This window comes from Cupressus sempervirens, chromosome 8 (genome assembly GCF_028749045.1).
Source record: "Cupressus sempervirens isolate cs-2001-9-10 chromosome 8, ASM2874904v1, whole genome shotgun sequence".
Taxonomy (NCBI): domain Eukaryota; kingdom Viridiplantae; phylum Streptophyta; class Pinopsida; order Cupressales; family Cupressaceae; genus Cupressus; species Cupressus sempervirens.
In genome coordinates this window covers 243,704,622-243,729,490 of record NC_143125.1, presented here as the reverse complement: position 1 = coordinate 243,729,490, position 24,869 = coordinate 243,704,622, and the positions used below count along the sequence as shown (strand labels likewise).

Sequence of the window (24,869 nt, the reverse complement as noted above, 5' to 3'; positions counted from 1 at the left end):
AGAGTATATGTGTAGGACTAGAAAACGAGCTAATGTCTAACATACTATGAATAAATCACAAACTTAATAATCATATATTGACACCCTCTAGTCTACCATGAAAGCCAAATGAATCAAAACAAGAAATAAAATCTGAAACTCCCTCTTTCATTTGTAGCTCCCATGTCCTTCTTTCTTCTCCATGTGATGTAGCTCCAAAATTGCCTATAGTGCACACAATGTTGAAGCAAGTCTATGATAACGATGATGCTATGAGAATACTTGAAGTTGTGATTTTAGTGTGAGAGATGGAGTGAAACTACTAAAGAGCCAAGGACCGAAAATGAGAGGAAAAGTGCTCATTATATAATCAATACACAAGGTGAGAGCATTGGATTTGTCACCTTGGATATGCGACATGGCAAGAGATTCCTTGGATAATCCATGACGCATATGACATAAGATGCCAAGTGTAGGATTCTATGACACTTGGAAGTCAAATAGGGCTAAATGTGGAAGAGAATCTATGATGCATCATATGACACCTCAAGCCCACTTAAAGCCAAGAATCTACGACAATGGAGGCCAAATATGGATGTGCGTAAGAGAATAAGAATATTGGATTATGACATATCTTAGCCCAAGTGTCAAAGGAGAATCCATGAGGTGTCACACCCATGTGTCATGATGATGTCAATATTTTGTGGAATATTTGAATTAAAAATCCTTTATTCCACAAAATAGAAATTAGTGAAAATGGAATTAATGGTGGAAAATGTGAGTTAGGAAATTATGAATTTCCATGGTCTGTGAATGATGAATCAATTAATTGATAAGATTAATTAATTGATTGAGGATAACAATTAGGAAGAATAAATAGTAAGAATGATAGGATTAAATTATGGGTTATTTAATCCTATAGAGAAAATTAGTAAATGATTGGCTAGATTGATTAAATAAGTGCGACCGTATCCTTTGATGAAATATGATAATGATACGAGTTGAATAGGATGATGACAGGTAGACCAAAGCCATGGTCAAATTGATTGATTGATTGAAATTGATAACATGCTAAGGACACATGACATGAACCAAAGTTAGATAACATTTAACTGACATTGTAAAATGCTACAGGATCGAGATTGGTTGATAGGATTGATCATAAAAATATCGACAAACGCAATCAATCTTATTAAAATGGTTTGATGATTTCATGATCTGACACCGAGGGATTCAACAATATCCATGATCGAATGACAAGAATGACAGTTTGACCTAGCATTGAGAGCCATGACAGTACTAAGGTCAGATTGATAAAATTTGATAGATTGATAGGTTTCCAAGGTGCTGAAAGCCACAACAATGCCTAGGATTGGATAGATGATGATTGATTTTGGATGTTTGATATGATTCATGATGATTAAGAGTGATTCTGGGTGATCCCAAGTTGATTTGAGATGGTTTTGAGTTGATATGAAATGATATGAAATTGATGTGAAAGAGGATACAAATTATGAAAAACACTGTTGAGATATGATCAAGTTGGCCAAAAGATTAGAATTAGTGGATTGAGAAAATGGGATGAATTAGTATGAAGAAGTGATGAAGCCGTAGATGCGAACCATTTTTGAGCATCTACAATATGCATTCATCATTTTGATTTCATTGCTATCACGTTCCTATGCTATTTCAGGATGTCTAATTGGTATGAATTAATCACTCCTATATGCCATGTGACTAAAATAGCCATGACATAACATGATATTTTTCTTCGATTGTTGTTTGTGGGGTGTTTTCTATTGAAGTTGAGTGGACAATTATATTTAGGTGTTTATGCATAAGTGCCTTCATATATCTAATAATCATTGCATGGCGTTAACATAGTTTGTCACACTTTACTTGGATTATGGCGTGGCACACCTCTTTTAAATTTTTTTTCAGAGTAAAAGAAATTAATCTATGAAAAATAGGTTAAGTCTACTGACAATTAGTTTAGAATTGATCTTATATACTATGTTTCAAGGTATGGTAGGTTTGAAGTCTTGCATGGTAGAAGTATCATTATTCTTATGCAACACCACAAAAAGTAAAATTTAGTTGACCCAAAACTTTCTTTGTTTTTATAAAATCTCTAGTAGCCACAATGAGATCCTCTGAAATAATCTCCCAAAATTCTTAAAAGAGGAGGGATGGAACCTATCGAGTCCCAAGGATTTGTAAGCACCAAAAGAAAAAGACAATAGAATTGAACTCCTCAAAAGAGATAATCTTTTGAAAATTAGCAATATCTTGATATTCACAACTTGATGAATCATACCTAATATTTCTCAAAGCTTAGAAGTATTTTGACTAGAGTTAGCCAAACTTCTTCAAAAGGGAATAACAACATCAACAATCTATTCTTCCTCTAAGCGAATAAACCATTTTGAAGTGTTAAATTTGTGTTGACATTCCTCCTTATATGTTGATCTAAAAAAATCTTATTATTTCTTTCAACTTAAGTAGGTTAGAATTCTAGATTTATGTTTCCAAAATATCTCATTTTTCTAAAGTCTATACCACTTAGTTTTCACCCCCCCTTCTCTCGCATGTGTGCGCACACACACACAAACACGTATGCACACATATCAACTATACCTCTCCATATTATCTTGAACATATTTCAAATCCTTAATTTTTATTTCTTCTTAAATTTATCAAGACTTAAGGTATTAGAAGACCATTTGAACATATTGTAAATATGATGTGACTATTTTACTTTGCATTTTATTGAATTTGGCTAAGTATTTATTCAATTATTCACATGGTTGAATAATCTTTAATTAGACATTCCAAGAAGATCTTAAACACCTTAGTATATGTTTTGAATAACACTCTCCTACTATACAACTTATTTATGCTTCCTTTTTAATATAAATATTTTACATAAGAATCATTTTGTCATTGATTTACATCCACTATCATTAGTAACTATTTTTAAACCAATGACCTGTGTTTTGTTTCATATTAAAAAATAATTATTTAAGTTAGTTTAGTAGAAATGCAATTTATTTAGCAAAAGCTTTTCATAAAAATATATTTCTACCATTTGATTAGGTAAAACATATTGAGCGATATTTGCCCTTTTTGCTTGCAGTTATTAATTTTTAACAATGTCCTAATGTTTAAAAGTTACAAAAATAAAATATTTATAAAATATGATATAATTTACAATATATATATATATATATATATATATATATATATATATATATATATATATATATATATATATATATATATATATATATATATATATATATATATTAATTCATTTCTACTTGGATGGGTGACCTCCCGGGAAGTCCCGGTGCTTCACCCCTGTGAGCATCACCTAGATCCAATGAGTGCTAAGTGTTCCATTTATTCTCATGAGAGATTGATTCATGTTGAATCACTACTCATGAAACATGGGTCATCGAGTTTGACTCAAAAATCACATAGTTAAATCCTGATATTCACATCACAATTTGTACTATGTTAATATTTTATGTAAATCACAAATGTATATTATAATTTTTTATAATATATATCATAATATCATATATTAAATTACATATATTTTTATTATACTATTTTTTGTTAGATTACAATAATTATCATATATTATATTAAATATGTTTATATTATTTTTTTATTTTAAATATTTAAAAAAATGCATAGATCAAAAAAATTATAATATTAAAAATATTAAATAATAAAATAAATTGATATTATTGTTTTTAAAATTTTAATACTATTATTTATAAATATACTAAAATTTTAATTCATATTAAATTAAAAAAAGTTATTATGTTGTTTATTTTAATTAAGAATACATAAAAGAAAATACATCTAATATATTATTAATTTTTTATTTTACTAATATACTTGTTAGAAATTCGTTGCTTTACAATCTTGTTATATTTTTATTAATATTATGATGTCAATGGGCCCTTGGTCTACTGGTGAAGTTGAATGACTCACAAAGAGCCCACTAGAAATCAAGTTTTGTCGAGTGCAAGACTTTGTGGATGACCTCCACAAAAATTTACCGCAAAAACAAAAGAATGATTATAAATTTAAAATGAAAATAAATCTTTATAATTTCAATAAGAAACCTCTAATATATATACCGGTTTAGAAAGATTTAATACAACTAAATCCTTCCTAATGGAGGACGAGGTTTGAAATGATTTAATTTCAAAGAGTTCGCTATTCTTATAATTGAAAAAGGAAAAATTGGCGGTAAGCGGTCACAGGAGTTCTGGATCTCCTGTTTCTTAGCCTCCTTTCCACTGTCTCGTCTTAATAATCCTGGGTTTTGACTGCCAATTCTCTTGCGCGGTAAATAAATACGTTTTCCTATCTTTCTGTTCCTCTTCCAACATTTGTTATTAAGGATTGTATTTTACAAATTTTTATGATTTTACAGTGGGCGCAGATTTTCAACTAGTCAGAAATCTAATATTGCTCCGAGGGTTTAAAGGTAAGCTTCCTTATTCCATTTAATTTTGTAGGTGCTATTCTTAATCGAGGTTATACGCTGCATAAATCTGGGCTATTGTCTTCAGTTATAAACCTGATTTCAGAGTAATGTATCTCTCTTTTGTATGTTTTTAAAAAAATCTTTGTTTTCTTGTTCCGTGTAGCTATCTTATTAGTTTCCACGATTTATGTTGGATGTTGTAATCTACCCAATTTAAATACTATGGCAAGTCTCCTCTCTCTCACTTTAAACTTGGATCGCCATTTGAAGGCCTATTTGTCTTTCTTTTTCTATTGCACGATGCATATTTGCATTTATTACTTATGTTCATTCTATTTGATGTATAATATGCCTCGCCACATTTAGTTTATGGTTTCAGACACCTTATTGTTTGATTGCAAAAAATGTGATTGGAAGCCTGTGATTCATATTTTCTCTACAGAAAAAGGGTTTGAGCTACCAAGTGGCCATTTGTAGGTGCAAGTGAATTTCGAGATTTTCAGTCTACGATAATAACCAAGACTCATTTATTTAATTGAATAATTATAAACATTTTGGATCACACTCTATTATTCATTATCAGGGTAAACAATAGATAAAGTCTGGACTACAAGACTAGACCTATGTGGTGCCAAGAGTATGTGGAAACGAGGAAATAGAATAAATGAGAGTAAACATATATAAAGGTCAATAGGAGCTTTATATATTGTTGAAATCTACCAGGTACCTTTTGTAGCATTTGTTAGTTGAGTGCTGACTCCATTTGGGTTATTAACTTATTTAGGCATTGCTAAGACTGACTTATATAATGTACTACTGTTCGAAACACAGCAATGATCATGAGATGTGAATATCTTAAGTTTTCTTGTTTAACTTATTATAATATTGCTATTTATGTCTAATCACGTGTCTTTAGCTAAAATTATATAACCATATTTTCTTTGTTGCTGGTAACTGTGCTTTTTGTGGTTAGTTGACTTTGGTCTCGGATTGAACTGTTATATTCTGAGTTACCGGGTTTGCACCTTGGACCCTCAAACCGGATCTGGATGCGAACTGGCTTCAGGTTCGTGGAATTGTTCAGCTGGGCATGGACCCAGCATGAACGTGGGGGGACTGAGGAGGAACCCGTGCAGACCCTTGAGGACCCATGGCATCCAGCTCAAAAAGTTGGTCCAAAAACATTAAAAAAAGCATTTTTTAATGTTCTAACCCTAAAATGGTCCATTATGAAGCGTCTAAAACCAGTTTTTTTTTCCATATTTGCTCTCTCATTTTGCTCTCTTTATCTTGCTACTTTGAAGTGTGGTGATTGTATTCGATTATGCAGTGCCAAATACCTTCCACAAAGCAGATTTAACATTTCAAGTATTAAAGTTTATAATGTTTATCTTTGACATTTGGCATTGATCAATGATCAAGCATCATAGATTGATACTATGAAATGATTTAGTTTTAAAATTATGTATATTTCTCTTTTTATTTGTATATATAATAGCAACACACACACACACACATATATATACAGATATAATATATATTCATAAATATATATAGACACACACGAACCCGTACGAACCATAATGAAAAAAAACTCATGAACCCATGTACAGGGGTCTTGTATCCAAACCCATCCCCGAATCGAATGGCTTAACTTAGGTTATATTTGTCTGCCATTTCATCACAAATGAAACAACAATTGCTTTGTATGTTGGCAATAGGTACTGATCTGGACAGACATGGATGCCATGGTGGTGGACTCAGGTTTTTATCCTCTGCAGAGAAAACAAGCTGATTACATGTGCCAGGTTTGTTACTGTTCATCTTATCACTTTCTGTTTTGCTTGATCTTCAAGGGCATTGTGCATTAATTTTTTGTTTATTGATTTCCAGGATGAAAGATACCTATTACACATGCAGAAGTACAAGGGGCAACAGTACAGCCACCTGTACTATTCTCGTCTTCACAAGTTTAGGGAGTTTCTAAATGGTCTTGTTAAGAGACAGTGGCCTAATATACCTGGTATGGTTTATAGATTGCCCATTTCTCAATTTTTTCTGCAGCATTATTTCACTACATGCTGATGTAGACTTGATTGTGAATTTCTTACCACTGACTAAAAGGAAAAAAATAAGTTTATTCACAGCAAAAATATACAGGTTCCCCACTCATACTTTGCTTACTTCAGGGTTGTAGACTTATCATGTTGAATGATAGCCAATTTATAAGCCTGAAGCAAGGATTTTAAGAGCACGAGGCATGCCACAATAGACTGTTTTGTGGCTATATGCAGCGTTACCAGGATCAGACTTGGAGAAGATTTGGGAGGCTGATTTTATAATTGGATATGCTATCCAAAATAATCAGAACAGAACAATGCAAAATACTAAATAAGCAGTTGATTCCCAAAAATGATATCTATACTTATTTTCTATAGACCAGTGTACAGACCTGGACTTGGCACACATTTGGCAGGCCTCATTAGGCACTGCTTGGAGTAGGCTCAGACTTCGACTCAGATGAATTGTCAAGTACTTGCAAATCCTGCAATCCTTGTTTTACTCAATAAAATGTAGAAATACTAAGGTAAAACTGATTTTCAATCCATCAGGAAATATTAATTTTTTTCTTTTCACAAATTTGATGATTCAGCACTTTACTCTCAGGAAAGTCAAATGAGAAGCAAGAGCAGTTTTCATGTCCATATACACTAGTTTGTGCTAAAACCTCTGATTCTCTCATGGCTCATGAACTGTTTGGGTCGAAAGCATTTGCACAAATCAAAATGGAGATATAATAGCGTTCCAGCTCGATGGCCAATTTGCTGTATTTATTCTGTGTTTCTTTAGAATGCTATCAATGAGCAAAATCAGGAAGTATTCCTCTGAATCGTGTCATACGGTGTCACTATGTTTGCTGGCAGCAGACCCTATGTTCGTGTCAAGTCTGACCTCGGCATGGAGTCCAGATCTGGTCCCCTGTGGTTTTTTTAAGGACCCTGCCTGTAATACCCTAAAATTGGTATCCTAAACCAATTTGTCCCTAATCTCGAATATCAATCAACAATCGATAAAGTCCTAACCTATTAGACATTTCTAGTTCTGTTGTCGCTACTCGATCCGAGTATCAATTGCATAAAACCACTAATGTGCAATAATCTTCAAACAATGATGAATTCCTAAATATCGAATTTAAAATTGGCATCTAAACCCCTTTGATTAATTAATTTAATCTAAAGTCATAGTACTATAGTTTTTGATCAATAAAAGCAGCAAGAGGGTGCTGGCTCATGTAACAAACTAGCGTATTAATAGCACATTAATAGCACTAGAAACTTTCAGCACATAAGCAGTAACACACAGTTCGCCTGTATCAAAAACAAAAAACGTAAAGTTCAGAGTATCAACGGTAAAAGTAAAGTCTTGCAGCATAGTAATAATAAAAACAGTGTCTATGCCACGCAGGGCTCGTAAGAGTTCTAAAGCCAACTAGGCTTATAAAAAAACTGAAAAAACCCATAAAACAAAAGAACTAATTTCTTCCCAACCGCTTCGACAGCAGTGTGGAAGTCCACTCTTTCTTAAGGAACTGGAAGACGTCTTTGTAGTCTTCATCTGTCTTTGGCTAAGTCCCAGGTCTTTTCATGCAGAACACAGAGCGTCACCAAACAAACATGCATCACTTTGATAGCAAACTTATTAGAATCTTTAATCTTTTTGAGAATCCTTATGATTCTGATTAGTGAACATTGAATCATGAACTATGTTTTTGATTTTGTAGTTTGGAGATGGAGTCTAGAACATGAACATTTATGCCTATGAAGTTTTAATTTGAAGTTTGAAATATTGGATTGACAGATGAAATATCTTGAATCTTAATCAATGGTGAAGTATCATATGATACTATCAAATGATGTATGTTTGTGTATTTCTAAGTTTCTAACTCTAAGTTCTTGTATTTATAAGTTTCTTAAATTCTTTATGCACACAAACACATACAGAGACGTTTCCAAACACATCTGTACCCAAATTTGTTTTTTCCTGCATCCTGTATCCGCTTTTGGATCCGCATCTGAATTGGTAACTTAGAAAATTTCCAAAGGAAGGTAAAATTCCAACTTGCATCTTGAGAGTTATTGTAATGACCTTAGACTTTCCAATCTGCTGATTTACCTCGATGAAAAATTGAGAGACTTGTCTAAATCTGATCTGCAAATCAGTAAAAAATGCTTAAGATAAAGAAGATAACCAAGTGTCATTCCAACTTCGATTTGATTGTCATGACAAATTTACAACTTTCAAAACTTTGGGCATTTACAAGTTAAAACACTTGTGAAATTTTGAGGTCAACCTTAGGGCAAGAGCCCAACTAAGGTCGGAAATTCGACCTCCTTGGGGTTTGGTTTCCAATCACACCTTGATTGCCAACCAGTTTTTGGGGCTCAGAGCCCAAGCAGGGGGTTAATTCCGACTTGTACAGCAAGTGAGAAATCTGGAAACAATGTTAAAATCCAGACTTATCAATGAAGTTTTGAACAAGTAGTAGAGAATTTGATTCAATCATCAGGCCTTTGCTCAAACAAACATCATACTTTCCACAAACATTGGGAGAAGTCAAGTCAAGGATAAAAATCTGATATACATTCCAAGTGAAAAGCTGAGGACAAGTTAGAGATTTCAACAAGCATTGCCAACACATAGCAAATTTTGTGGAGATTGAAAATGGGATGGAGCCCAAGCAAGGTCAGATTTCCGACCTTGGGGCTCCAAGCCCAACACTATGCTGATTTCTGCCTAACATGTAAAGGAGAATCCAAAATGCAAGATGAACTTGGTAACTGAAAAGGTGAAATGCAACCTTGGAAATGAGATATCTGAATGCAAATGACTTGTCCAAAATCAAAATCCAAACAATACAATGAGAAAGCTGGGTGATTTAATGGGGAATCAAAGTAATCAACACAAGAAACTTATATAATTGAAACCAGATCTGACCTGTCTATGACAAAAGCCAAGCAGTTGAGGAGAAATTCAATTTGCAAAAATTAGAAATCTCAATGCAATTTGACCTGTCAAAAATGAAATAAAACAAATTGGAACAAGTTCTCGACTTTGCAAAGGCAAGTTACAAACACGTACAGAATTATTGGAAAGGTATTGATAGGAGAGCTTGTTATTGATTCCAACTTACGTGCTTGAAAGTCCTAAGGGTTGCCATCCCCTATCCTTATACATGACAAGACTCAGAGGCTAATGAAAAAGGTTAATCGACCTTCCACTTTTCAAGCATCTGCCAGACTTAGGCGGGTGTACCTTAATTTATTTTTAAGACTTGGCACTTTCTGATATTCATGTAAACATGTCAGATTCCCAATGATGTTAGAGAAAGGATATGAAATTTGACCATTCTTTAGTTATTTTACTTGCTATGTATCATTTATATTCAATTGGGGGCAGTTTCTAATCTCATCCTACTCTCGTAGAATAAGAAATAGAATTGATTTGATTTTAAGATTTTGCTTCAGACATTTAACTCTAAGAGCATTTCAAGATCAATGCCTTATCAATTGGGTTGTAGACTGGAACAAATTTTAGCCATATGACTTTGCCTTTGTAAACAACTGAAAGTAAAAACCAGTATATCAATTTATGCCTTGCATTTAATCAAGCACAAACCAGCATTATCATACCAATGAAATCCATGCCCTGTTCCTATTCTCACTGTTAGTTTCAAGCGTCTAATTGTTCCCTTGAAAGAAAGCGAAAAATCATTGACACAGATTCACAAGAAGTGAACAGATGAATTCAAACATACTTCATATTGAAACTCATACGAGTTATTGAATATAACATGGAGACAATAAAGTGATTCTCAGGTCTCTCTGACTTAGACCTTTAAGTTATATCTTAAAACTTGTATAATATCAGATGTTCTATTAAAGGCCCATAAAATGACCAGCAATATCCTTTTATGCTCTCCCAATTATAGCGATGTTTAGAAGACTTAAAACATGATCCTGGTATTCCTTTTATGGAACAAGGAATGCAACAAGCTTCAGATCATTTACAATATCGGATTATAACAACGAAATATTATTTTCCTAACTAATCTCAAACTAGGCATAAGGGCCTGGGAGATCTGTCTATTCTAGGTGTGCTTGGAGGAACAGAAAATCTGATTGCTGCAACTATTGAAGAAGTTGTCTCATCCAGTGATATGTCTCTCATACATTGCAAAGAAAAGCAGTTGTAGAAGAACATAGGGCACTGAAGCTACCCAGTCACCTCCAAGTCTATTATCAGTTTCACTTCTAACTGTGTGGCACATCTATGGCATTAGCTGAGCTGGGCAAGATGTCCATTCAGATAACTGACTAGTTCCCCATTAGTCTGTTTGTGGCCCTTTAATCACAAAAATAACAAACTTCACCAAAATCCAAAACGCAAACTGTGGGTTCTCTTCATTTATTCTTTCTGTTCATCCTTTTTCCTTGTAAAACTTTACCATTCTCCAACTTCCTGCTCAGTTGGCTAATCAATCCTTTTCTATTCTTCCAACTGTGTCATAACCTCCCTCCACCCTGCATTATGGCTTGTGCATCAGAGATGAATTTTGCATCACTTCATTCAAATTTAAACATTTAATCCATGATATCATTGAACTCATTAATTTCAATCTCTCCTTCAACAACAATCGTTCTCTCTATAAGTGGATAGACTAAATCAAATTCTCCCTATCATTCATCTAAACTTTTCATGTTCCTATTCCAGGATAAGGGGATCCTTGAGGCCCAAAAAAATGATTGAATCTTTCTCTTGATGAACTGCTCTTTTCTATCAAAGAATGCCAATAATGAATTAACATTATCAATCTTATTCTTGGTCTCCATAATTACAGGGGGGCATGTCCCCCTTATAAGTACCAGCAATCTCTAATTTCTCCATCAATACAGATTTATAAGACCACCTAGTATACAAGGGCTTTAGAAAGGAAATGTAATCAGAATAATTCTCTTTCAGATTATAGCAAAGAGAAGTATCCAAAATGTATGACCTACAATTTGGTTTTCAATTAATTGTCCCCTGTGCTCTAGAACCTATATCAAGACACTAACACTCTTCTTTACTACATTCTCTTTTAGTTTCTCAATCCTGCCAGCATAGTCATTTAATTGATTCACAACATCTTGAGGTACAATTGCCATCTCTGTCACCAGTTTTCCTGAAGCTTGCTTTGTACTTTGATCAGTTGTTGGTGGGGGGTGTAATGTGACAATTGTTCTTTCAAACCTGCATTTTTATCACACCTTGTAGACATTGCAATAATGCCAGTATGCATTTCTTTGAACCTTTTCTCTTTCTCCATTGCCACTACCTGTTTCATCATTGCCACCTCCTGGTTCATCATGCTAGCAATCTCCATTGCAGATGTGTTCTTCATTGTTATTACCATCGCATGACCTCTTCTTTCTTCCCCAATGTCAATCAAATGTGGTTTTTGGGTGGCAAGGGCTAATGTCCGTATTTCTAAGGTCTGAGACCTAGGATCAAACCCTGAACCTGTCATGAACTGTCCAAATTCAAATTCTGAGGAAAACACAGTATTATCCTGATTTTTAATCTAGTAAATGGTGAAAGAGGAGTGAAGGTTCCAACCAAGAAGTTATAGCATTCCACCATCGATGACCAGTTTTCTTGCTTCTTCCACTGTCAACTTAACTTCACTTTTGTCAAATTATTGCAATTTGGTAAGTGCAGTCTGCTGTTGCTGATCAGTGTCTCAGCCCTGTCTTTCTTGCTCCATTAATTTCTCCACTTATCTTCCTTTCAATATGATCAGAATTTTTCTGAACTCTTATGTATTAACAAAATCATCATCTTGCTGAAATTGCTCTGCAGCAGTAACTCTTTCACCCATGAACTTACCAGTAGGCTGATCCTTGTGTAATCCCATCCCATCACCATGCCCTTGGTTTATTTTTACTCTCAACCTTTGATTGGGTTGATCTACTTCAATTCCTTCTCTGTCTCTAATCTCTCCATGAATGAAATATTCAACCAGGGGCTCAACCCTTTGCTTCTTTTGAGGGGTTTCATGGGTAGGATTGGCTCCATGAATGGAGACAACCTCTTCTTGTTGATCCCTGATCACTATTTCCATCTTATGCAGCTACGGGGGAGGTGTTGATGCGAGTTTTGTATCACGTACATAATATATTGGTAATTGAACATCTGATATGGAGTATCAAACATACAATTCCTCTCTTGAAAAGTTATTGCTCATGGGATATGAGAATGACTCCAATGTTCCTTACACTTGTGGATACTCACTCAGTTTTATCGATGTGATTTGCTGGTAATCACGTAGGCGACCTTATGCAAATTGTTGAGGATGATTTGGACTTTGGTGGGATGATGAAGATGGTGGTTCGGTTTGTGAAATATGCGGGTGGCAGATAATGTTGATGGCGGTGATGATGGAGGATGTGTCTGCCAATGATGATGTTGACAGGAAAGCGATGGTGGTGGAGGGTGAATGGGCGTGTTTTGATACTTGACTTACTTCTCTAACTTCCCTCTCTAAACTTCGACTACTCAGCTACTCACTATTCTACCCCTACTCCTATGAATGGAAGGTTAGCAAATGGATGGGGATCGAATCTAATGAAGGCTAACCAGCGGCCCCACCTCCATAGATGTAATGATTCACGAGGAAAGGAACTATTTTACCACACAAGGCTTCCCAACCAGCCGCTAGGATGCTAGTGGTCTAGTATTGATCCCTATCAAACATCTACTAATGCTATCATACAACTATCCATCTACTTTATTCCTACTTAGCCACTTGAAATGAAATTTGCTTCAACAACTTGAAAAGAAATCTACTCTAACTTTTTGGAAGTAGAAAACATGCAATAATACCAAAGGCTTTTAATCACCATGCAAGTCACAACAATGAGAAAGAAATAGCGAATTTGGGCATTATCTTAGCAACAATTTCTCCAACACTTTACAAATGAGAGCAAATGGCCTTTTATAGGGGCCGAAAATACAACGGATAGTGGAGATCAAAACAAGATCAACGATCTAGATTGGATCCCAAAAACCCTAATTAGGGTTGCCACCCCATTGGCCAATGAGAAGATGCCACCTCATCAATGGACCAATGAAAAAAGTGCAAAAAATGACAACCAATGAGAAGGCACCAAAATAGTGGCCAATCAAAAAACGACATTTGTCCTATTCTAGAAGAAAGAGAAATTGCCACTTGGGCTTACATCAAATGATCTTCTAATATAACTCTTCCCTTTTCTTTCATTTTCTTAGCTAAGGCAATGAACTTAGCTTACCTTTCGTTAACTTCTTCCATAGGAGGACAAGGTGTGTGCTTCGTCTTGAGTTCTGCTGAGTTCACCACGCTGCTTGCTGCTTGTAGTATCTTTTCATGATCCTTCTCATATTCTTTCGCAAATCCAATAAAAGCATTGAGAGAGGAAAGGGTGTTTAGATGCTTCCTTTTGATGGCAACCTTTCCTAGCTCATCCAATCTCGATCCAAGATTTGTCTCATTGATATTCCCTTCTCTGATGTCCTCAAAGTCAAGTGCCATCCCAACGTCGCTCATCATGGTTGCAATAGAAGTGTTGACACTTGGGCTGTGCCATGCAATCTCATTATGTATTTCTTCAAGTGTTCTAAATCTGGTAGTCAATGCAACAAACCAAGATTCAACTGTACTCAATCCTCTCTTCAACCAACTTGGCCCTCTCCAAATATGCTTCTGGTAGCCCAATAAACGCTTGTAGCTTAGGAATAGCCAAATCTTTGATAGGAAGGAAATCTTTCCACTTCTCTTCAAATAATCTGAACTTGTCTCTAACAGTCACTAATGATTGGAATGTTGAGATGAAGGAAGGCAAGAAATTTTGCCCATCTTGGATTGTATCATGGATCCAATTCCTGACTTCATGTAGCTGAGCTGATATCTCTTCTAAATTGCTTCCGCTGTCTTGAGGAAGGGCTGCCTGGTGCAGTTGTTGGATGGGCTGGCAATCTCTCCAATATTTGTTCTTGGCCTCCAACTTTACTATTCTTTCATTTACCTTCCTCAACCTTTCTTTGATTGATGCTATACCTTCTTGGACCTCCTCACATTCCATATCATTTGTATTCTTTCCCAAGTTATGTTCCACTATCTCATATTCCTAGGCCGCAATCTCATCCACTGTCTTGTTGACTGTTGGAATAGCAATCTTAACCTTTCGGTGACCATCACTGTCGCTCCTGATTACCTTTGCCACCGTTTTTACCATTTGTTTTTGGTTCTTGCTATCACCTTTTTCTATTAATCCTTGGATGTCCTCAATTGTATGGGCAATTACCACCTCGCCTCTTGGCATAAGCATTTGGCTTAACCACAGTGGTGCAGTGCATCTCCCCAAATTTGGATTTGGTTCGACTAACAAAGCATCACCAATAGCCTCGGACGCCTGACTTATCTCTTCAATATCAATCGGCCCATCCTCTTCTCCACTAGTTACTGCCATATCATTTCCTTGTTGGTTCTCTGAGAGAGGAGAGTACTCGGTACTCTCACTGTAACCACTTGATTTTGAATCAAAGCTCACCTCTACCGCAGCCCCTTTATCACTTGAATTAACCTCTTGGCTTCTTGCCTCAATTATACTTTCTCTTGATGGTGTTGTGTGCTGTCTCTTGGTTGGAGGTTCTTGATGTTCTTTGCTTTTTTCAACCTCCAAAGCTTTCTTCTTGCCATTTCAGATTGTTTCCTGTTGCCGGCTACTTCCTTCATTCCTCTGTCTGACTGATTCTGTTTGTCTCTCTTTTGGCTTCATCATCTCATAGGTAAGGGGAATCCTTTGTCTTTGTAGCTTCCTTAGTCTTTCATTATACCACGACTCAGTATGTAAATCTACTACCCTTGTGACTGCCTCCAAGGAAGGATCCTGATAGTCATCCCAATCCGCTGGATTCAACTCGATTCCTTCTAGTGTATCATAATCTTCTCTCAGCACATTTCCATCATCCTCGAGTTGATCGGGAATATCAAGGCCTCTCCATCTGATATCTCTCATCATGTTCACCGACAATCTTGAGAAAGCTAGCTTTCTCACATGAAAGTCATCCTTAGCATTGGCCCAAAAATCCTCTATGGTGGGAACATGTTTGAACTCGTTTCCATGAGATGTCTTGATAAGACCATTAGGATTGAATCCTTGCCTTGCCCTGTACCATCCTAGATGATACCATTCCAATTCCTTCTTCGCAACTGCAAAGGAGGCCCGATTGGGGCAACTATCATTGCCAATTATGATTGAGAAGGTAACCCTTGTTTTTCCTTCGTTCCTCATTATTCTATCATAGTGCTCAAGTTGCTTAGCCAATTCCATTAAAACTACCTTGTTGAGCGGGTACCTTAGAAGTCTCTTGGGACAAATTGTACTTCCTGCCACTTTGATGTATGTAAATTGTGGAAATTGGATGAACCAACTCCCATACTTCCTAATTCTTGCTTCTGCTTCTGGTGAAAGTCTCTTAGTAGGTGTCCCTTAGCAGGTGTCCCTTGTAATACCCTTGCTATTTTTGTGGCGAAGGGATCACAAAATATCTTGTAATCCTTGTTATGCAAATGGAGTTGCAGATAGCATTCATGCACCAAATATTGCCCCGACCCACTACCAACTTCTCCTAAGGCCTTAAGTCCCGGACTCCTATATAATTTAGCAATTAGGTAAAACAGATAGGATCCCATGTAGAATTGCCTTTGGTTTTGTACGGTTCTAAGTGCAATTGTAAGTTCTCGCGTATGATCCTAGCCCAATCAAATATTCTTTTCCCCTTTTCAATCTCATCAGTGAAGAAGTACATCCAATTTTCAAATTGCATCCCCTGAGCTAGGCCCATGATCCGACTGAGAAGAACAACGAGATCGCCATATTCTGGTTTGAAATCTACCATTGTGAACCTCGATGATCTGCTAACACCTTTCTTTCCCTCGTGAATCCAATTCTACTTTAGATGCGTGAAATAGGCCTCTTGGTTATCTTGAAATGATTTGGTTGCCTGATCCATCATCACAATTGTCATGCCTTTGTATTGGGGAATGTTGAATGTTTCTTCGATTGCTTGTTCGTCGGTGTTGGCCAACACTCTCTTCCCTTTATCAAAAATGATGGATTTACTGTTTAGATCAAATCTGGATGCACATTCCATAATCAATTCCGAACACGACAATGTAGGAGGAACAGCTGCCGCATGTACAATTCCACTTTTGTATATCCTCTTTGCCAAGGGGGATTGTCCTTCCTCTAGCCTACCCTTCATCCGTATCATGTCCACTGCATCGATATTGGTGTTAGTTATTCGCTTCATTTTTGAGAAGAAGGGTGTTTTGGGCATCATATCCTCTTTGTCTTTCTTAGTGTTTGTTTGCTCGGGATTCTTACTTGCACTAACATCCTCCATGCGCGTCGCCCTATTACGAGATGGTAGAGTGGTGGACCAGAAGACAAGTAGAACCAAGGGAAGCAATCCTTAGACTAGAACGGAGAAGGATGTCAGCTTAAGGACCCCTTTCAACTCTAAATGATTAAAATTCACCTTAACCAATAATCGTACAACAACTTTTTGGAATTAGGACTAGACCTCAAGAACTTCAAATCCACTTGCAAATCAGAAATTTACCATATAGTTCACCTCCAAATAAAATTACCCAACCTAGGGCAAAAATCGCATCTCCTTGCACAAATCAGAATTTGCAAAAAAAATCGCCAACACCATGAACAAATCTGCCTTCTGACCAAAATCGCCCAAGACAAGGGCCAAATCTGCCCTCAAGAAAAATCGTCAATGGAAGGGGAATCTGCCCTCAAGACCAAAATCGCCAAAAATGGAGAAAAATCTGCACTTGCAAGGAAAATCACCCAACACCAAAAGCTGCTCCAAGAAGAAAATTTGCCAAACTATGGAGAAATCTGCCTTGAAACAAATATGCCAAACACCAAATCTGCTCTTCACTAAAAAACTCGCCCAAGCATGGAGAAGAAAGAATGAGGAATGAGGGAGAAAGGTGGAAGGACCTCCTCTTATACCCAACTCCACATGTCTTCCCAGCTGGCTGACTTGGACCTGGAGTGGAGAAAAAACAAAAATTAAATCAAAATTATGGCCCACAATTAAATACTTAGCTAAAATTTAATTTTGCCAAAAGGAAAATTGCCGTTTAAAATTACCAGTTAGTTCAAAATTGCAAAACGAAATTAAATGGTGCCTTGGAGATGTTAAATATTTCCATTTAATGAGGATTTAGTAATTAATACGTCATTAAAATTGGATTTTGGCTAACCAAAAGCCAAAAGCCATTTTTCAATATTAGATTACCAATTTCATTAAAGGCTAAAAGTTTTCAAGGCAATTTTAATCTATTAAAGCCAATTTTTGCAATTTTCCTCCAAATCGATTTTGCTATGCCATTTAAAATTTTAACAAAAAATAAAATTGCCTCTAGAGTCAAAAATTGATTTTGCAATTTAGCCTCATTTCCACAAAATTAAAATTTTCACCAAAGAAAAAATTTAAGATTTTCCAAAACTCAAGTCTAGCAAAATTTCCCTTTTGAAAATTATTCAAATTTACACAGTTATATCTAGATTTTCAAAAGAAAACGTTTAAGTACAAATTTACAATTTTATTCTGCCAAATGTTGCCTGTTGAATTTTGTTCGGCCCAAGGATGAAATTGGTTGCTCTTGGAAATCAAGCGACACCAGGTGAAAATAAGCTAAGTCTCTCCCACTGGCCTGAAGGTGCCAAGGTTCAAAAATACTCAAAAAATCAAAATTGTTGGACAATTCAACAATTTGTCGAGGCGACTAAAACAATGAGGGTCCCCAAAAATTTTTGGGGCAATGGTGTGAAAACCTGACATCTGGCGACTCCACAGGTGAAATGTTCTTGAACGTTACAAGAATAAAATAACTTAGAACAAAAATCTTAGGATGGCTTATCCAAAAATCTACCTAAGGACAAGCACTCAACAAGGGCAAAAACTCTCAAGTTGAACCCGAGGATCCTGACCATAAGTTACTCACGTGTGTGCAAGTGATTTATTTCCCACTCAACAAGAACTTGATAACCTCTCAGATCCATTAAATCTAGCTATTATAATATCCTTACTTCAAAAGTAACCTGGATAGAGCCCCGCTGCCATTCAAGTGTTTATAACCCCGACGGAGTTATCGCTGTGGTACCACAATCATGGTTCTACCTTTAGTGATTATTTTTATAGCACCGGTAGAGATGATTGCACACCCTTGAACCAAATTTCATCTTTATTTTCACTTTGATATTGCCTTTCTTCTTTTCTCATGATATTTTCTCTTTTCTTCTTTTCTTTTCAATCTTTTGTTTGGTTTGCAGGCAATGAAGCTTGCAGAGGGTTTGGAAGACCATAGTGGCGTTGAAGCAGGTGTATAATTTCTACTAAGTCCAATTTCACTTAAAACGTCAAGAACTTAGAGCAATTAAGTGTGAGTAGAATGTTGTAACCATGCTAGAGATAACTCAAGAGCCTCTGTCGAGTCTAACCCAAATTTAGTACAAGTCCTACCATAGACCAACAATTAAACACATCCTTTAATCTCTGAACTTCATTAAATGTATTCAAGAAATGAACAAGATGGACACCGTTTTGTCACCAAAAATGTAAAATCTACACATCTCGCCCACAAGTGATAACATGGACCCCCCATTTGCACTTGCAAAGGCCCAAAACCAAAACACTCTCGATTGAGGGACGCTAAAACGATTTCAAGTCAAATGACTTGATCCAAATCAAGCTCAAGCTTCCTCACAACACCTAAACTAAACAGCCAAAAGAAAACTACCTCAACCAACTGAAAGGGAAACTACTCTAAACTTTGGGCCAAATGGTCCAAAACAAACTCTACTCTAAAGGACTGAAAGCAAACTAAACTACGAACTGAAAGCAGACCTATTCTAACTATGTACAAAAGGGCTCCGAGTGGAGTCCTAGGCTTGGAAATAATGCTTGAGGAATTGCCCATTGACAGGCAATGGGACATCCTCGCCAGTGTCTTAAGTCTAAATGCATTATCTCTGATGATCTTGGATATCTGGAAAGGACCCTTCTATAGTTTATCGGATTTGTCATGTTGTCCCTTCCTTTTGTGGGCTTTGTCCTAATATAAGGCCAAGTCAGAGATCCTAAAAGCCTTATTTTGCGCTTTCCTATCGAACCAACATTTAACTACCCCTTGATGTTTTGCAAATTTATCCAGGGCTTCATCTCTTTTCTCATCTAATTGCATCAGTTGAGCCTACCTAACTTGGACTCGGTCTTCGTTCTTATCATAGTATTCCTGTATGAACCTCAAAGTTGGAATTTTCAATTGAATTGTGAATACAAGATCTTGTCCATAAACCAAATGATAAGGTGTGATTCCTATGGATTCTTTCACTTCTGTCTACCCACAAGGCGTATCTCAATTGTGTGTGCCAATCTCTTGGGTTCCTATCTAAGAGTTTTCCAATCATGGTCAAAAGGTTCTTATTTGTAGATTCTGCTAGGCCATTTCCTTGGGGATAGTATCCTGATGAAAATTTTAAAATAATCCCATGGTCGAATGCCCAAGTATGAAATTTCAAAGAAGTAAAAGCAGAACCATTATCACAAAAGCAGAAGGACAAACAAACTTGGTGGTGATCTTTTCCTCTAAGAATTTAATTACAGTCTTAGTAGTGCAATTCTTGAAAGCTTGAGCTTCTGACCACCGAGTACAGTAGTCAATTGCGGTTAGAATATACTTGTGTTGTACTGAGGAAGGTGGATTGAGGGGACCAATGAAGTCAATTCCCCACATTGCGAAAGGTCTGACCTCAATGATTGGCCGCAAAGGCATCGCTGGGTTCCTCTATCTGTTCGCCGCAGTTTGGTAGACATGGCAAGTCTTCACATGCTCTTGAGTGTCTTTGAACAAAGTTGGCTAGTAGTATCCGACTTTTAGTATCCAATGTGCTGTGGCCAAATTTGATCCATGTCCTGTTCCCCATTTATCATGAAAATGATCCAGAATGTTCTTGGCCTCTTCCTTTCCAACGCATCTCAAATATACCCCTTCATGATTCTGCTTGTACAACACTGCTCCTTGTAGCATATATCTTCTGCTTTTGAATCTCAGCGCCCGCTTTTGCATTGGGTTCAAATGTGAAGGACATTGGTGATTTAAAAGATAGTTTATTATGTCTTGATACCATTCATCGGGATGTGCCTCTTCCAATTCATAAACTTCTTGTACAAGTTCGGGTCCTTCTGATGCCATGGTTTGCGCCAATTGTTGTCCTCTAACCAATTTCATCGGTTGGATCTCTATGTCATATTCCTGAATAGTGGCGACCCACTCGCCTCTTCTTTCTCCAAGCTCGCTTTACATTAACAAAGTCTTTACTACTATGTCAGGCACAATTGGATGTACTTTGCTTCTCAAGATATAATGCCTGAACTTCTTTATTGCTTTCACCAAGGCATAGGCTTGTTTCTCCACATTTGGGTAGTTCAATTCGGCCTCCTTGAAAGGTGCACTCATGAATGCAATCAGATGCTCTTCACCTTCCTTATTCTTTTGTGTTAGAATGGCCGCACATGCGTGATCAGAGGCGAAAGAATATATGTTGAATGGCCTCTCATAATCCGAGCTTACCAGGGCTGGTGGATTGATAATAGCATGTTTTATCTCCTCGAATGCCCTTTTCACTGTTGGAGTCTAGTCCACTTTCACATCCTTCTTCAACATGTCATTCATTGGTTTCACAATCTCAGCAAATGCAAATAAGAACTTCCTTACGAAGTTCATCTTTCCAAAGAACGACTTGAGCTCCTTTTTGCTACCTGGGATTGCCAAGTTTAGAAATTGCTTCCACTCTCTTTGGATCTATCATTATACCCTTCTCTGAAATCACATGTCCTAGAAGTTTTCCTTCGGTAACTCCAAACATGCATTTCTTCCGATTCAAAGAGACTCTAAACCTTCTACATCTTGTGAAAACTTTCTTCAAGTCCATTATGTGATCCTCTTTGTTCTTCGAAAATACCGTTATGTCATCCATGTAAATGATAATGCATTTGTCTTTTAAGTCCTTGAAGGCATAATCCATGGCTCTTTGAAATGTTGCGCTTGCATTGATCAGGCCAAGAGGCATTCTTCTGTATGCAAATGTTCCCCACTTTGTGGTGAAGGCTGTTTTCAATCTATCTTCCTCTTCAACTATCACTTGATTGTATCTTGAGTATCCATCCATAAATGACATCATTTTAGCTCCATTTACAATTTGCAAAAACCTCTTCCAGTGATGGCAATGGGTAATTGTCCTTTTCTGATGCTCTGTTTAGATTTTTGAAGTCAACACACAACCTTATCTCTTCACTCTTTTTCTTGACTGGGACAAGATTGGCGACCCACGTTAAATGTTTCACTGGGAAGATGATCCACGCATCTAGCAAGTTCTTCACTTCTTGATATATCAATGGTTCCAACAAAGGGTTGACTGGCCTTTGTCGCTGCCTAAATGGCTTACTCCCTTCAGTGGAATCGTGTGTGTAATGATGGCGGGATCATGTCTTCAAATCTTCATATCCCCAAGCAATCACGTTAGAGAATTCCCTCATCAAATTCAGTATATCCGCCTTCTCTTTAGGTGTATAAACTTTCCCAATGTAGACAATCTTGAGACAATCCTCTTTTCCCAAGTTAACTTTTTCAAACTCATCGCCTCCTGTAGGTTGGTATTGTGTTTTGTGAAATCGGTCCATGTCAAATATACTTTCCAATTCAATCATTCCTTTTGGAATGGTATTGGTCTTTAAGCTCATAATTCCTTCTATGTCGATCTCTACTTCTTCATCCACTTCCCCATCTATAATTTGTGTTGTGAAGACATTTGAATTGGTCAAGAACTTGAGAATATGCCTATCATCTTCAAATACTTGGAAATTCTTGACATTGTCTAGTACTGATGGGACCAATGCCAATTCAACTCTAAACTTCTTCAAGCCATCCAACTTAATTGGTGCTAGTGAGCTTGCAGTTTGTGCGATGGCATTTGCAACTTGATTGTTTGCTCTATAGCTGAACTTGATGTTGAAGGCATCAAAGCTTTCTATCAAATCACAGACTCTGTTTCTATATCTCTTCAACCTCTTGTCATGGCAGGCAAACTTCTGCTTTATTTGCTCAATTACTAAATAGGAGTCCTCGAGTACATGATGTATTTTGGCACCTTTCTTGATAGCACACAACAAGCCTAGAATCAAAGCCTTGTATTCTGCCATGTTGTTGGTGCATGGGAATTGTAATCTATGTGCCTCCAAATATGTTGCCCTTGTTGGGCTGACTAACTCGAATCCGGCTCCAGCTCCTTGCTTGGTTTTGGAGCCATCGAACCTAAGAGTCCATACTCCATTGCTTTTTGGGTACTTCCCTTGTAAACTCTTCGACTCATCTGTTTGGTCATCTTTTTTTATTTCTTCATCGGGTGGTGTTATTTGGTTCTTTATTTCACCCATCATGCTACTTTTAGCTTCCTCAACTTGTTGAATCTCAGCCTTTTGTTTACCATGTTGATCTTCTCGTTTTAGAGCCCCTAGGATTCTCTTTTCAACTTGTTCCAAGGCCACTATACACAAGGAGCAAGATAACTCTGAGTGGAATGCATTGTGAATTTTGCACCAGTTGGGTAATAATAAGTCTCTTACTGGCGTTCGGTTACCCAACTCCAACCCTTGTTGCATAGTTCTAGTCACGAAATTCTTGAAGTTTGCAAACATGCTTTCACCCTTGTCGGATGAAGCATCTGGATCTGACTCAATCAGGATCTCGGTGGAATCCTTTCCTTCGCTTGTGATGTTCATAGTCAATATTTCTACTTTCTTTGGTTTGTAGGTGCTCATATTCGTTGCTGCAAACAATATTTCGTTTGGTTCCTCATTTTTTGTGATTGTCAACCTCAATTGTGGGGTACTATCGATTCTGATTTGATTGGCTAGTCCTTTCCATGAGAGCCACATGCGAGAGAAGTCAATTGTCATATATCCATTCAATCTTCTAGCCCAATCTCTACCTAGGATCAATTCCATAGGTATCGGCCACATCTACCACTAAAATGTCTACCATGTGTTCCATTCTTGGATCAGATGGCAACTGCATGTGTCTGTTGTGTAGCTCACCCACTACGGGTTCTTCTGTTGTATCCAATTGAGTAACTCTTCTGTTTGATCCCAAAGGCGTGATTCCTAATCTTTTGCAAATGTTCAAAGGCATGACGTTACTTGACGCTCCTGAATCTATCAAGCAATTGTGAAGCAATTTCCCGAACATCTTTATTGATAGCAAGAATGGGGTTGGCTCATCTTTTCCTTGATCATACACTATGGGTGTCTTATGTACTTGCTTTGGCTTCACTCCGAAATTTGTTGGTTGAGCAGCCTCTTCTTTCTTCATTTTTTCTTTATTGTTTATTGGGTCTTGATTCCTTTGAGTTTGTTGCTCCGTTGGCGTTGATCCTTAAGCCACGTAAACTGTTTGAGGTCTCGGCTATCTGTTGAATTCACTAATATTGCCATATGCAATCTCTTGTGTAGGACTTCCTATTTCTCCGTATGAAATGTCTTGAGATGAGTTTATCATATTTGCTCTTGGAATATCTTGGATTACATGTACCAAATTAGGAGGAGGCCTCCCTTGAGTATTTGTTGTTGCACCTTGAGCATGAGATCCTTGTGATTTATTATCTTTCAAACTATCAAGGAATGTGTCTCTGATCTCCGCTATCTTCAATAATTCGAACAAAGGGAGATTGATTTTGACCTTCTTCATCTCCTTTGTTACATTTTGTCCTAATCTCTTCAGCTCTTCATTGTTCACGGTATTGTTTCTAGTTCTTCCTCTATTTGCTTCTTGTGTTGACTAGACATTCTGCTCTCTTTGAGTACCTTGATTGTTTTGTTGTGTGTTTTGTTGAAAGCTCGGTTGTCAGCCAATTCAAGCTCAAGTTAATCAAGCAACGATGGCTCAACCACCATTGATTCAAAACAATGCGTCACCCATCTCGTTTCAACAGTATCATGACTTATCGAAGAATCTGGTGGGATTCTGCTCCAAGTTTTTTGTTAATGACCCCAATCGTATAGCAGAGGAGCATATCAAAGTATTTGAAGATGCATTGTGCAACAGAAGGATTCTACATGAGGATATAGCGTGCAGGCTTTTTCCTTACTCATTAGGGGAAGAACCTTATTGCTGGTTCGTTAATTTGCTGATGTCATCTATAACAGGATGGGTTCAGCTCAG

The 24,869-nt window shown here is 36.9% G+C and overlaps 1 protein-coding gene across 2 annotated transcripts in view; it reads left to right on the top strand.

Moving 5' to 3' along the window:
* The first annotated feature begins 4,152 nt into the window (after positions 1-4,152).
* The window catches only part of LOC149542402 (DNA polymerase delta small subunit-like), a 121,882-nt gene continuing 101,165 nt past the window's right edge, over positions 4,153-24,869 (top strand). Inside the window, exons 1-4 of one of the 2 annotated variants that reach the window (XM_089797345.1) lie at positions 4,153-4,344; positions 4,433-4,486; positions 6,208-6,294; positions 6,380-6,509. In XM_089797345.1, coding sequence (XP_089653471.1) covers positions 6,226-6,294; positions 6,380-6,509 — 199 coding nt within the window. In that variant the 5' untranslated portion in view covers positions 4,153-4,344; positions 4,433-4,486; positions 6,208-6,225. Of the gene's footprint in view, positions 4,345-4,432; positions 4,487-5,493; positions 5,656-6,207; positions 6,295-6,379; positions 6,510-24,869 lie in introns of those variants that run through there. The other variant, XM_089797344.1, reaches the window with a different exon arrangement.